The 16,077-nt window shown below is 45.6% G+C and overlaps 1 protein-coding gene across 2 annotated transcripts in view; it reads right to left on the reverse strand.

Annotated features, from left to right (window-relative positions):
• The window catches only part of MAPK8IP2 (mitogen-activated protein kinase 8 interacting protein 2), a 237,283-nt gene extending 223,802 nt beyond the window's left edge, over positions 1–13,481 (reverse strand). The window contains exon 1 of one of the 2 annotated variants that reach the window (XM_069229474.1): positions 13,003–13,481. In XM_069229474.1, the coding sequence (XP_069085575.1) occupies positions 13,003–13,067 (65 nt within the window). In that variant the 5' untranslated portion in view covers positions 13,068–13,481. The remainder of the gene's footprint in view (positions 1–13,002) is intronic. The other variant, XM_069229475.1, reaches the window with a different exon arrangement.
• Positions 13,482–16,077: the final 2,596 nt, after the last annotated feature.

Genomic DNA, 16,077 nt, shown 5'->3' on the forward strand with positions numbered 1-16,077 from the left:
TAACACCACCATGAATCAGGGGAACACATAAATCACAGATGGCACTTTTATACTACAGGGAACGCGGTGCTCCTGCGTGCCTAGTACAGGTAATGCGGTAAAGTACCTAATCACACTAGCAGGATAGAGGGAACTCCGTCAAGGGTCGCCACTCCATCCTGCTCACTGTGCCAACATTACTGCGTCAGAAAACTGTAGGCAGCCAATACGGGGGGAAGGCATTTGCACTTCCTCCGCTGGCAGGGAGACCTCACTGAATCTCGCCTCGTAGGCCGTCATCCACTGCAGCTGCCCATGAGCATGCGGTGCAACTGCCTTCAATATGTGTGGTTACTCCTCCTCCTTCACCGGGAGGTGTCGGAGCCCTTATGGAGGAGCTCCCATTCTCCTGCAGGCCCCACCGGCACACCTCTCTGGGTTGTCGGAGAAGGCAGGACCTCTGGTTGTCACCCGCCTCCACCCAGGCACGGCTGCCTGTAATTGCAGCATCCCCTCTTGCTGCCGTCCTCTGGCTACACGGGGTCCAGAACCCTCCAGGGCTCTTGGATTCAAACTCCTGTACTCCTGCCAGGCCTGACTTCCCAGGACCTGGAAAAGGGCTGCAGTGTCTGTCTCTAGCCCCCCTCCCCAGCCAGGCCGTGGCAGTGATCACACTCAGTAAGGGGCCTGTTGGTGCCCCGGGGGCACTTCGGATCGGAGAGCATGCTTGACTCTGCTGAATCTATGGTCTCGCCGCAACCTCTCCTACCTCGTGCAGGGGGAGGGCATGGACAACATGTCACGGGGTGCTTCCGTCGCCTAGGCACGCAAACAAGGAAGCGTTCTCCTCACGCTGTATGGGACCAAGAATAAAGCGATCTCCACGTGCTGTACTGCACCGACAAATCGCTCTCAACACTCTTAGTGTAATGGAGGGAGCACTGTGGGCAAAGATGCAAGGGTTCTTCATGCACTGGTGCCCCAGGGCGCTTTCTACATGCTTCCCACAGACAATGGGCACTCCCCTCATGCCCAACTAGAGGAAGCAACAACCAGCCACAGAAATGTGGGGGAGCAGGTGGCACACCACTGAGCCCCTGGAGACAGCAATGGGGGTACAGGGCTGCAGGGCCCTAGCAAGTAGGCCAGCACAAGGGTTACCAGGCAGTGGCAGTCCCTCCCAGTGATCTAGCAGATCACAGGGCAGCACAACAGCTAAGCAGTCCCCAGGGCGGTTCCTGGAGAGACCTTTCAGCAGCGCCCAGTGTCCAGTTCATTAGTCCATTCCTGTCTAAAATTGTGGGGGGACAGCCCCTGTATTTATACTCATTTTGCTCAGCTTCCACAGTGATGAAGAGGGGGTTCTAACCAGCACTAACTGGTACCAGGAATGTCCGTTTTCTCCTCCAGCACTGGTTCCAGACATCAGTGGGGGGTAAACGAGCCCTTTGTGTAAGGCCAGGACACAGCCTCTACAGATGCAGGTGTGCCCCGCCTCTAACACTTCCATCCCAGGAAGACCATTCCATATGCAGATGTACTCTTGTGACACCTCCACCCTCCCTGTGTACAGGGTATCTGAAGAGTATGCACAAAGCCCAGCTGTCACTCTGCCCCAGACGTGGATTGGAGTAAAGCTGCATAACACCAGAGTCAGAAGCACAGAGATATGCTCACTTTCTAAAAGTGGCATTTCTATGATGGTAATAAAAGATCCGTCTATACCAGTAACAGCATTTCTAACTACCATTCCAATCATACCAAACATGCCTACGCCACCCCTCATAGATTAGATAATACCATTTAGACATATGTTAGGGCATATTTTCCAATGCAATACTCTGAGAGAGGTAGCACTCCCAGTAGTGAGAAACCAAATAGGCTGTTTGTCACTACTAAAACATGTAGTACATAAAGACATATGTCCTACCTTTTACATACACAGCATCCTGCCAAAAGGGCTAGCTAGGGCCTACTGTAGGGGTGACTTATATGTAGTAAAAAGGGAGATACAAGCCTGGCAATTGAATTTAGATCCAAAAAAGAGAGAGGGACAAGGAGAATAAATGGTCCAATGTACACTCTCCCTAACCGTTATGTTGAAAAAATAAAGTACACTGTTCCAAAAGAAAAAACACAGGTCTCTCAGGCACTTCTAAAAATAGAAGCAAGAGCCCTCACACATCTGCCCTCACAAATTTCCACTTTTTTAGTAGAGTGTGGGATCATTACCTCCCTCTCTCTCTGCACTGTTTTTTAACCTTGACCAGCTCCTTTCTTGCTTGATAAAAATCTGTTTTCGAGTTGGAGCCCGAGCCAATTTTATTATATATTTTTCTCTCCAGCTTTTTTCTTTTCTTCTTGTTTTCTGTGACATATAGGATTAAATGTATCCCTATTCTTTCCATACTTTGGCACAGAGTATCACAAAAGATCTCTGGCAAAGAGACCCTGTGAAAATGTCCAGGTCCAACATGTGCACAGTATGTCATTCTTTTGTTTATTATCCTGGAAAAGACGTTTTCTTCAAATTGGGGCGAACAGTTTGCAGTTACTGCCACTAGAATATTTAGGATTACCTTTCAGAAATGATTTGTTGATAAAACAATGGACAACATTTAGATATCAGGATACAGCATTTAGATATCAGGATATGCACAGAAATCCACAAGTGAGTAATCTATTGTAAGGATAAGCTTAAGTTTTCCAACATATTTTGGCTACAGAACTTTAATGAGCCACAGCCTATTTTTAAAGTAAGTCGGCAACTCACACTAGTTGCATGCAGCCTCTACCTTTTTCAAATAAAGTACTGTTTGCATTTAAAAGTTTACTAGCAGTAGAAACAGTGCACTAAATGTTTTACCAAATCTGTCTCGACAACTGCACTATTTCTACTTCAATCAATCAATCAATCAATCAGATATTTGTTAAGTGCGCTACTCACCCAGGAGGGTCTCAAGGCGCTGGGTGGGGGGGGGGTGACTTCATATTTGCACACATGTACATAGAGTCAATGTATGCTGCATATGTTTATGGTCCATTTACTACTTACTTTGTTTTCGAAAATGATTTAGTGGTTTATAGGGTAATTTGAGGAGTAGTATATTGGACAGTGTCATCAGTGATGTCATCCATGAGGTCATCAAAGATGTCATTTGAGATGACATCAGTGATTTCATCAATGATGTGACTTAACATGTCTTGAGGGATATAATACATGGGGTCATTAGAAGTGCATGGCTGAGATGAAGCTTATAGTCAGGGCCACTGGAGTTATGTGTCAGGAGAGGGACTAATTATTCAGGAGGGTTGAGTAAATTCTGCTGGAAGAAAAGGCAAATTAGGCGGCATAATGCAGCAGATTTTGTAATGGTATTAGTTCATTATTTCAGCATTCTTAAACTTGGTAGCACTGCCTGAGCACTAATTGCACCTTATTAGTACCAGTTTAACACCAATATATAGCGATAGGCAACTTAAATGTAACCAGTCCAGCTTTGCAAAGGACCTTCCATGGCACAGCAATGTGTTGCTGCATTTTTTAGTAACTTTTGAACCATTTGGTTTAGAAACAATTTTTATGTTAAAATCTGCAGATTTTGTAGAAGATGATGGATTATGTGGAAAATGCAACAAATCCACAATTATGCAAAAATCACTGCGGCTGCACAATTGCACAATTCCAGTGGCCCTGGTTATAGTCAGCTCTCTAAACGATAACTGGTGAATTTCAGAGGCTCTGTTTAGGTTTTTAAATGTTAGTTTTTAACTTATTTGAACTGCTAGCTTTAACGTCACTTTAACCTTTGTTTTCTTTGAGTACATTTCTGTATTTTTTAATGTAAGGTAAGATCATATTAGCCTGCCTAACTATAATGTATTTTCTCAAATGGGGGTTTGTGATCATATTCAGCCAACACTTCCACTGTCAAAGGTCTACGGCCATGTACCTACATACCATGGGGGTTGACCCTAGCATAGCCCCCACCTCAGCCTGCCCTCTACAGTCAGCTTTCTGCCCCTGCCCGTGTATTACCACTCTGTTGAAGTCCCCCTTCCTACACCCATTCTCCATGTGTGAATATCCCTCCCCCCTCCCTCCTGTGGTGAGCTTCTTGCCCCTTCTTCTTTACTTCTACTGTACTCTGTATCTGGCACTGTCCATCTCCATTACACCCTCATTCTCAGTGTGCGTTCCCCTTCTCCCTCCCTCACCAGTTGTGCTGCCAGTGCCCTCCTTTGTTACCCCTGCCTTCCACCATTCTCTGTATGCATGCCCCTCCCTCCTGGTCCACTTTGCTACCACTGTCCTCTATTGTTGCTCATGCCTCTCCTCCCTGTCCCCCGTTCTCTGTGCGTATGTATCCCCTCCATCCCTAGGACCATTGTGCTGCCACTGTCCTTGACCAAACACTGCCTTTCATGGCTGCCCTTGCCCCACTCCCCTATCATTCACCATGTACCAGCTGTTTGGTGCTGCTATACCTGTCGCCCTGATTTTTCTTTTTGTGTTCTAACCTACTTGGGGGGGGGGGGTTTAAATTCATGTTGGAAATAAATGTTTTGGGACCCCACCTTTTTCTTGACCCCCTCTGGACAGACCAGCATGAAAAGTCACTGAGGTGAATTATCTTTTTTTGTTGAAAGTTTAGTGAAGATTTTTCAAATAGCGTTAAAGTTTTTAGCAAAGTAAAAAGCTTTCTTCATAGGAAAACTCTGACTAATGATAACTACATAGTGGTGACTGCCACTGTGTAATTAATATATACATACCTATTATATCAAGGTATTCATATGTGGGGATAACAATAGTAAATCTTACTTACCTATACATGCTTACCTTCATAATAATTTTGTGGTCAATGTCTTGTAACATGCTATTTATAACTCAGAATTCCCGTAGTATTCTGCTAAGACGATGATTTACATCTCATGAGGATGTGTACACTTTAATAATCTTTGTTTATCAACAGTATCTTCACCTATTGATTATTAAACTGTGTCTGATCTTAATAGATCCATTAAAAACTCTAAGATGAAAACATTGAAATTAAAATTATTCTAAGTTTAGCATTTTATAACTGCGGTCTATTAGGGCCGGCTTTAGGGAGGTGGGACCGGTGGGACTGCCCTGAGTGCTGACTTTGGGAGGGGCACTGTGTTTACAAGTATATTACAGTTTTAAAGGCACCTGCTGCAGCGTTCCTTGCTTCCAGCAATTTTCAGGCAACAATAAATATGTGAAAATAACTCAGTGATTAATGTTCTGCCTGGAGAGAGATTGGAGTTTTCTCTAGTGGAAGTTTTAAAGTGAAGCAGGGGGGTTAATATACCTGCTGCGAAGAACCCGTACCTTGCAGCTCACAAAGTACAACAAATGTAAATAGGTCATGGGTTAATACTTTTGTCAGGAAGATCCTTTTGTCTCTTGCAGTTTATAAGTTAGAATCCCAATGAAGAACAGTAGCTATTAAGTGTCATTCAAGAAGTGCATGCAAACTGCAAGTATAGATTAGATTAGATTAGAGCTTTATAATTTCCCCCGGTCTTTCATTATCCTAATATTGCAAACAAAGGTTCATTTGGGTAGAAATCAATTCCTGTTAGTGGAGAGAACCGCTAACTATGGTGTTACACTTTAAAATCTGAGCTTGTGCTTCTCCAGACCAAGCACATTTAAACTCTACATCCTACTAGTATGGGTGACATGTAACTCCTACACCTTGTAGTCCTCTGTCTTTTGTAACATTTGTTATACACTGATTTACAAACCTATGAGTGGCTCTGTGTAATGTGTGTGCAATGTAAAGTGCTGACACCTACACTGGTATGAGTGGCACTATAAAACGAATTAAATGCATCGGAGAGAGAGAGTGGTTATGGCGACCTCAGTGGCTATGTTAAGTGGTGGTAGTGAGGGAATCCGTGGTGGAGGTGGTCATTGGGGAGGCCAACAAGCAATGTTGCACAAGCTGGCCCTGCTGTCCATAGGAGGATCGAACGAAAATGAAAAACATTAAACAGCAGATCTGAAGGGGGAAAGAATAGGAAGGAAAGATATGCAATATTGTATATTTTTATCCTGCTCTTTCGTAGTGTGTTTAGGCATGTCTTGCCCTAGAAACTGAAGCAATAAGCACAGAGAGGCCTGTGTGTTTATTACAGTTTATGAGATAAACACAGATGGTGTATGTCTTGCAAGGATGCTATAATACTGAGCGCAGAGAGAGCTGTGCCCAGCAGTCCGTGAGATTACCACCGAGCATGCCCTGCACTGGAGACTGACAATGAGGACAGAATGAGCATGCCCGGCCTTGGAGGCTGTGACAATGAGCGCAGACTATTCCCTGCATTGGAGACTGAAGATGCACAAATACTGAGCATGCCTGGTCCAGGATACTGTGACAATGAGGACAGAAAAATCACTTTCCAGTCGATTATGGAAAAGAATGATGAACCTGGCCAGGCCCATATACTGTGGGAAAGAACAGAGAGTGAGCTTGTCCTGTCATATAACAGCAATAGCACTATAATGATCTCTGTTAACATAACTATGAGATAAAGACTGAGCAGCATGTCAGGCTACATAATTGGAGAATCAGTTCATAAAATGTGGGCTGAAAACAGCAATGACACGTCTTCCATTCATCAAGTATGTTGTGTACAAGTCTGGTGTGTTTCCGTCCTGGGGGTGTGTGGAGAGGTCGGAGTTGACAGAGTGAATGAGTCAACCAGAGAGCCTCCCTCTGAATCACGGTTAAATCATTCCTTCACTCGCTTAATGAGCGGCCCCTGGAGGTGCAGCAAACGCTGGCCACGTGAGCCGTAGGGCAGGATTGGTTAACGTGCAATGTGCAAGACGTGGCCCTGAACGCGTCAGTGTGTCACGTGCGTCTCACCGGAGTCGACGTAGAATGAACTGATGAGCTCAGGGTAGCAGGGTGTGGGATTGAAAGCGCCGACCATGCGCCCAGCCACCCACTGCTACGCCTCAACCACACCCAGGCTCCACCATCTCAACTTGAGGATGACCAAGTGCTTCACCCCGCCCCCGAGTCACAGAGGCACTGTTGTCGGTCACTTCCTTGATCCAACAGACACACTCCCCATTATAGGTAGATCTATTTCTGTAGGGCCCACAGCGTCGCAGCTTCGTTCACTTTTTCACTCAGACTAGAGACGTCCTCGCGCCATTAATCACCCCTTTACCCACAGTACAAGACAACCTCGCTGCCATACCCCCTTTTCACGTCTATCCCATTCAACCACTCCTTTTTACATTCATTCATTCAAGAGTCCATCCCTCCAGCGCTGTCTGTTCTCCCCCAACCGGGGCAACCGCCCTATCGCCCTTTGTGTACTCCTCTGAACTGAGAAGTATATTTGCTTCGGTGACTCCCGACACAGCCTGTCCCCGCCCCCACTCCCTCACTACGACCAGCAGCCCCTCTGCATAGAATTCCCCACGCCCATGGGACAGCGGGTAGACAGAGGAAATGCAGAATCCGTGAGCACTCTGAGCAGAAGACATATGAGAACCGAGGCCGAGGAGAAGCGAAAACAACACAGTGGCTAGAGTGGGGGTTGTGCCAGAGTGCTTGCAGCCAGGAGGAAGCGCAGAGCGCCTCACAGGAGCATCCCTAGTGCTGCTGGCCGCGATGCTGATGCTGGGGGCCGACGATGAGTTCAGGTCCCTGCTACCCTCCTCCCGGACCCCGCCTCCTCCACACCGTCTCTGCCAAGGAGTGGGTCGTGCGACACCCAAAGAGGATTATCAGAGCACCACAGCCATGGGGAATTCAAGGTCTGCATTTGGTGGTTGAACATAGAGTAAGCGCTGGGCGCCGTAGGAGACACTCCAGTACGCCTCCCCACCAACGCCTCTCCCGGGTAAAGGGTCTTGTGACGTCTCTCAGGACGTCCACTGCTGACGCCACTGGTGCTAATGCTGCAGACAGTGATCCAGTCCACGGTGCTGCTGGAGACACCCGCCACAGCCCTGCAGTTCCCGCGCCTCTCCTGGAAGAGGTCTTGTAAATCGCGAGACAAACATCGTATACCTGCACAGCCCGCCGTGCTGCTGTCTATGGTACTGAACCGGAAGCATGTCTGCAGGAAAATGCGCTCTATCATTTCTCCTTGGAAGGGTGCTGGAAAGTCCCGATGGGTGTCCGCAAAGACCCTTATAGGAGCTCATGAAGCAGCGGGAATACCATAACCACCCTACAACCTCCAAGGCCTTCTACGCAGAAAATTCTTTGAGCTACTCACGGATATACATGTCACATGAGGCACCAGAGACTATGTTTTACACGAAGGATTCCGAGCCATTACCTAATCATGTGATTCGTTGTGTGATGACCTGTCGCCACGCAAGTAGTACATAGTGTTACATAATCATGTGCGGGGGTGGGGCTCAAAGCCCATACATACCACTGTAGTAAGTACACTTTATTCGGTTTCCATCCATAAAGTGCATGCATTAAACAATCTTAAAATCGCCATGAGACTTAAAATGACATTTTCAAAAAACTTACACTATCCTGTGTAAAATCGATTAAAAGAATGACACATTAAGATCCAAATTATAATATGTTCTTTATAGCCAATATCCTGGGCTGTGCCCAATGTTCCTAAGACTACCACCTCTTAATTTTCGCTCTTGCATCTTGGTTAATTTAGGTTTTTATACCAGTCCCTGTGAAATTTAATACCGAGTGTGTGGTGAAAAGTAGTCAATAAAGCCTTAGTTTTTTATAGGAACCACGTTCACTTTCCCTTGTTTTTGGTTTTTAGTGCTGGACTGCACGTTGAAGAAGATTGTTTACCAAAGTAACACATTTTACTCCTCGGCATACCAGTGGTTTTGAAGAACCCTCCAGCCAGCCAATAACTGCTTGCCGTTAGGTGCGTATTTTCAACTCCATGACTGTTGGCTTAAGTATTATATTCCCATAGGCAAAGATTTTTGGGCACATGCACATAAAGAGGCTTATTAATTCCAATTTATAACAGCATAAGCAGCAATTTGGATCTTGGCTCTCCCTTTTCATGTTGGGAGAAAGTCCTTTGATTGGAAAAAGCCAAAACAAAAGAACATAAATCACTGTTTATTATCTTGGTGAAAATGTGCAGAGACATATGCTTGAGGTCTCAATTTGGATTAGGAATTTAGCACTGCCCATGCGTGCCACCGCTTTGTAAGAGTATTCCTGTCTTGCATACATGACTGCTTCTTTGATGAAAAATTACGTATCTTAGCAAATGCTGCACATCCCATATAACTGTGCCATGCTTCTTCTTAATGTAGTTCTGATAGAGCTTTCTCAAGGTAAACGCCCCACGAGTTGGCTTGTTTTTTTCTCCATTTGGGCTTTATCTCAAGCCAGCATAGGCTGTTCAAAGTTCCAATTTCCGCAGTTCGAAATCTCCAGCACAGTTTCACAAAATAACTAATTTGTTATATTTCTGGTGTTGAAGACCAAATTCCAGGAGCGCCTGAGTTGGGGAAGACACTTTGGGAAGACAAAAAACTGCTTTATAGGCCTTTATTTGGAGGTGATTTAAGATGGCTATTTCCTTGTCATGTCATATTTCCAGATCGTACGTCAGAGAAGGTAAGAATCAGGCCATCTTCACTGTTAAAAGATAACTGTCTGATGTTTGGCTTAAGATGACTGTATCATCAGCATATTGCAGACATACAATCTTTTCATTTGACAAGATGGGAGGTTGGCAATCAACTGCTGTCAGGTGACTATTCATATCAGCTAAATATAAATTAAATAAATAGGGGTCCAGGACGCACCCTTGTTTCAGATCATTTTTGGTCCTGATTTTGAGGTAATTCTGCTGCTGTCTCCAATTTTCACCTGTGCCCACATATCGCGAAATAGAGCAATGATTGCATTAACCATTTTCCCTGGCATGCACCATTCTTCCTGTTTTCCCTAAAGGCAATCATGCAGCACTCAATAAAATGCCAATTTGAGGTCAATGAAACTGGCAAACAGCCTGGTTTTCCTCCTAATTGCGTTTTCCGTTAATATACCCAAAGTTACCAGATTGGTTATCATTGCCATGCCAGCCCGAAATCCAGTTTGGGTTTTCGGTATCAAACATTTCTCCTCCGACCAGGCTAAAAGCCCATATATTATTACAGAAGGAGTTCTGAGCCCATACAGGAGTGATTCAGAGCCCATGTGTATTCACATGAGGGATTCAGAGCCCCTGTTTAATCACCTGAGGGTTGAGAACAATATATAATAACAAGAGGGGTTCAGGGCCCATATATAATTACAAAAGGGGCTCATAGTCTATATATAGGTACATGAGGTTCAAAGCCCACATCTAACAACGAGTCCTATATATATAATCATGTGTGGGTTCTATGGAACATATATAATTACATGAGTAGTTTAGAGTCCATGTAATCACTTTATCTTCAGAGTCCATATCTAATCAGAGGAGGGATTAAGAGCCTAATTTGAGCAACAATATGTTTGCAAATAATATTTAGGATATTATATATTCTGGTACCATACATAACAATCACATTATAGAAAATACAGCCAGCATAGTCGCACTAGGCCTACCTATGAGGTATTGCATCTCTGTATGGATTTAGCCCCTTGAGCTCTGCTTCTATTTACATGCCCGTGTTTAGAACTTAAAACACTAAAGAAATGACATAAACCATACATGTAGATCCACTGAGGGTAACATGCTATTTATTACTATTGTTGACAGAGTGGAGGATCACTTCAATCCATACGAATCTTCACCTCTTGTGAATCATGGTCTCTCGCCCACCCTTGATAATTTAAATATATACCGTATTACACTCCATCCATCTGGACATATACTATTTATATGTTTATAGTATATATGGAATGTGACCATAGCAGTGTAGTAATGCATTTATGACAGTCAGTTTATTAGTGTATTTCCTCCCAATAACAGGTTTTATTGGGACTCACATATTTATGTGAGCATAAAATAAACATACGTTTGTATGCATGTATCTGTGTTTTGTGAGTGGTTCAGAGGAACTATCGATCGAAAAGTTAAGAGCCTGTACATTTCAATGGGATGTTTTCAGTTCGTGTATATATCATCATATGCTGATCAGAACAAATACACCATTAACAAGAAACGAGAGCCTAAATATCACATTAGGAGACCACAGCTTTTATCATCACTTGAAACTGTACCATTATCACAGGAATGTTTATTCTTATGAATATGCTGGGCATCTCGTAATTACATTAGCCTTCATAACTCCAAGTACGTCTGCATTTTATCACTTTAGTCTATAACCCCAGCATCCAACCCTGTATATCCATCACATAAAATAGAATTTCCATTACAAGCATATGTTTCCATCACATTCATGCACCTTCGCGTGATGGGTATAAAGCACCATGACATAAGCCTGTATTTCAATCACAAGTCTGTTTCTCCTTACATGATACTGTATCTCCATTGCAAGAGCCCGTATCTCCTTCTTGCCTCTGTATCCTCAACACTTGAACTGGCACTTCAATCACATTAGACTATATGTACCTCATAAAGGGTGCCTGGTTCACTCCAGGTCACCACGGACACTTTCTCCAGTCCTGAACTTTTTATTTGCAAAATATTGTTTTTAGGTGTTTTAGTCTGATTTGTTCACTTAAATCAATATTACACCACCCAGAATGCATTAGGTGATCCCACAAAAGTTCAGGGTGAGAAAGTATTCCTTACTCTCATCGAAGCAAGTGTCTTCATCAGGAATCTTTCAATCAAAGCTCACAATATCATACTCGAAACTTGTATGTCTATCGCATGAGCCTGTATCCTCATCACGAGCCAGTATATCCGCCTCATTAACCTATATCTCAATCGCATCAATCTGTATTTCACTATATGTGCATGAATCCCCGTCAGCTTTGTATATCCATGTCAAGAGATTGTCATCATGAGCTTGCATTTCCAACACATGAGCCTGTGTAGCCAATGCATAAACCGGTATCCTCACAGTGGCATAACGAAACTTAAAGCCCTCCCCCCTACCTCTGCAAAGTACCTGTAGGGGGGCCCCTGGACCCAGTCAGGGGTCTGCCGCCTGCGCACAGTGTACTGTGATGAGGGCTCCCCTGGAGCTCGCCCCCGCCCCCTCCCACCCGCACCGTGGGGACTGCGGGAGAGCTTTTTTACGTTTGCATCCTCATCACCTGATTCTGCATCCCTGGTCACATGAAAATGTATCCCATCAAATGAATACCGGTATAGCCATTGCAGGAGGTCATTTCTCCATCAAGCGAACACAGTGCTCCGCGACACGAGCCTGGAATCTGCATCACAGCTGTCCACACATATATGTAATCAAAATATATATATCCCCATCACGTATACCCATATTTCCATGGTATGGCTCCATTGCATTGCGTCTATCTCTGTCACATTAGCGCTTATCTCATCCGCCCAGTCTGAATCCCCATCACACCGGTACTGTATCTCCAACACAAGAGCCCACGTTTCCATAACATGAGCGCATGTCTCAGTCACATGCGCCTAAGACACTATCTGAGGAGCACATTTCCCCAAGTCGGGAGCTCTAGCGCGGTTACTGGTGCCTGTGTTTGCGTCACATGGCCGAGTTTCTTCACCGCACCAGCAGTCCCCAGCGCTGCTGTCCGCGGTGCTGAATGTGACTGCAGAGGATGGTCTGAGGCCCTCTTAAAAACACCACTCCTGATCACACGCTAGCATCATTTCCCGGGGAAGGAGTCGCAAGTCTACATCTAGGGTGTCTTGGCACCCCAGAGAGCCAAGGGCTCCCCTCGCGTGAGCGGACTCAAGTGCTCTCACGGCCCATGCGTCTTTACTGCAGAGGGCGAGGCCCCTCACGGGCAGCATCACCCTCCCTCACCGTGCATCAGCTCCCGGCCCAAAACAGGCTCACACCACAAAGAGGGATTGGACTTCCATCAGGGTGTGGTTGCGGGGAGGATGACAGGGGTGGGTTTCTCTTACCTGCATCCCGGGGGAGATAGAGAATGAAAGGTGGAGAGCGAAAACATCTCTGCCCGATCCGCCATCTTCTCATCAAAGCCGTCCACTGACTGCAGGGCTAATCCGACAACAGCACATGCAGGAGAGGGGGCGGCACAAGGAGGGGGCGGGGGGGGGGGGGGTAGATATGGAGCGACACAGGGAGGTGAGGGAGAGGAGCGATAGACGCAGCGATACAGCAAGACCTAACGTTTGTGCATCGCAAACATGAGAGACAGTGCCTGTAAGGTAGACGAGAGAGGACTGAGGCGATATCAGTGAGAAGGAGGGGTGGAGTCTCAGATGCCGAAGAAGAGTCGTGGCGACAGCACCACAAGAGGAGAGACAGGTGGAGCAGGAGGAGAGTGGGGAAGGGGCAACAGAGAGGGGCGCAGGCGTGTGCGAGTGTGTGTGAGGGAAACGCGCTGCATCCAGAGGCACGGCACAGCATCACATAGGACGGGGCGGGGTGATGCAAGAGGAGTGATGGAGGGAGGGTTTGGCGGGGCGGAGCAGGGATGCAGCAGTGGAGCTGGACCAAAGAGAAAGGGAGGATGAGACGTACTCTGTTGCAAGGGAGACAGGTAGAGATGGCGGTAAAGACAGAGAGAGGACTAGACGAGAGGAAGAGTGGCAAGTGAGGCTAAAGTGGAGGCGGTGAGTGACAGAGTGGTGAGTGAAGTGAGAGGCAGAGTGTGTAATGAAAGACTTGAGAGGGAGAGAGTGGTGAGCGAACTGAAATGGAGAACGTTGTACCACAATACTGATTTTTTAACTATTATCTGCCTTTAAATCGACTCCACAGTATCATCTTCGATACATTATCAATTTAAGAAGATGTGGAGTTAAGAATAATAAACGTATACTTTAAAACATTTGCTAATCTTTAAGCGATATCCCGAGTCAATATTCTGGAGTTCGTATATGTATGTGTTGATATTATTTACCTTGAAATTGTGACATCTGTGGCAGCTGTGATGGGAGAGGTGAAAGGGGGAAAGATAGACACGAATGGATATGTAAAGACTGATGAAAGAGAGGATACCAGACTAAAGAGTATAGAGGGAGAGAGTGACGAGCAGGGCGACAAAGAGGAAATAGAGGTGAAAGAATTGAGAGTGAAGTAGGTGAGATTGGTGAGACCAAGAGTGAAAAGCAAGAGAAAGATGGAGATACAGTCAGATGGAAATGATTGCACGAGGGCATGAGGTAGAGGGGCTGGCTGAGTTAGTTGAAAGATGCACTTAATCTGATCCAGTGGTTGCATGGAGAGACCACCAGCAGTCTTTTTTGGTGACCAGGATATATTTTCTACTAGCAAGCTTTGACCCGGAACAAGAGCAAGAAATGCAGCAAAAGAGAAAGAATGAAGAAGATAAATATGAAAAACCAGTGACAAAAGGAGAAGGCAAGGATGGAAAAGAGCTTGCAACAGAGAGAGATAAAGGAGCAGGAAGGCCAAAGTGGTGGATGAAAGAGGCATTAGATGAAATCAAGACTAGACATCCTTAGTAGTCAAGAACTCTAACATTGGGTTGCAGCTCTGGTGGGCATCTAAGAAAATCTTTGGGCCCCAGCACTTATTCTTTTACAAGGTAAGCATTGGGTGAGATGCAGAAATGAGTTGAGTGACAGATGATAATTAGAACTCAAAGTAAGACGGTGAGCGATAGTGAGTTGAATGATTAGATAAGAAGAGAATGTTTATGAAGATAGGTGCTTGAGAGAGTAAGAGCCTCATTACGACTTTGGTGGTCTGACAGTAAGATCACTGCGGTGGCGGCTGCCAAAAGACTGCCATGTTGGCGGTCATACAGACCGCACAGCCAAGGCTGCCAAAAGATAGCTAAAATCCTGAGACCGCCAGGACTCTTGAGGACGGGAAAGAGGCAGTCCCACCGCCAGCCCTCCAAAAAAAATCACAGAACCTATTATGACCCACAAATCACAATAGCAGTTCTTTTATGGCGGAAGACCAATGGTGGTGCGAACCGCGGTTGTCAGCGGTCACCACAGTAATACACCACACCACATTGGATAATTTGAAAACCCTACACCTGACATACATCCACACATCCCACACACTGACACAGTGCACTATAAACCACACCCCTTCACATCCCACAACCCTTTGCTACCAGAACACCATACCAGCTCCAAAAAGGCTGCACTCAAATATCTGTACCCATAGATTAGGCACCCTTACACACTTCACATTGCATACATCACACATCTGCACAATACACCCAACACAACAATTACTACCCCACTCATTAAACATCATCAGTCATCCACTCAAATAACAGCACCCACACTTCATTACCAATTCAATTTCCCGATTTTGTTACATCCTTACAGTTTCGTCCACCATTACCATGTCCCCACAAAAACATCCCTGCTTCACAGATGATGAATTGAGGTTCATGGTGAGCAAAATAATTTGAGTAGAACCACAACTATTTGGAGCACAAGTCCAGCAAACATCGATCACCAGGAAAATGGAGATGTGGCTAAGAATAGCCGACAGGGTCAATTCAGCAGGCAACTATCCACGCATCCAATGAGGATCTCAGGAAGAAGTGGAATGACCCCAGGGGGAAGGTGCAGTCCATGGCCACCAGGCACCAGTTGGTGGTCAGCAAGACTGGCGGCGGGCCCCCAGCTTCTTCCCCACAGTTCACATCAGGGGAGGAGAAGGTCTTGGACATCCTGCATCCTGAGGGCTTGACAGGGATACCTGGGGGAATGGTGTTGGGTAAGTCACAACACCTATGATGTTACACTGAACTTGTGTCTTGCATGATCACTGATCACCTTTTGGCATCTTAACTGCCAAACCACTTACCACCCCTGTGTCCAACTGTCCAAATACCCCTCTCTGCCATTGCACATGCCAACTAAATTCCCCTGGGTCCCCGGTGTCTGTGTATAGCATGGGTAGTAGAGGGACTGATAGCACTACAACTACCATCAGGCACTGTTCCACCATTAAGAAAAGCAGAACAGTGTACTAAAAATAAAATTGACCTGCATGTTAAACCTAGCAAACAATTCAAC

This window comes from Pleurodeles waltl, chromosome 4_1 (assembly GCF_031143425.1).
Source record: "Pleurodeles waltl isolate 20211129_DDA chromosome 4_1, aPleWal1.hap1.20221129, whole genome shotgun sequence".
NCBI lineage: Eukaryota > Metazoa > Chordata > Amphibia > Caudata > Salamandridae > Pleurodeles > Pleurodeles waltl.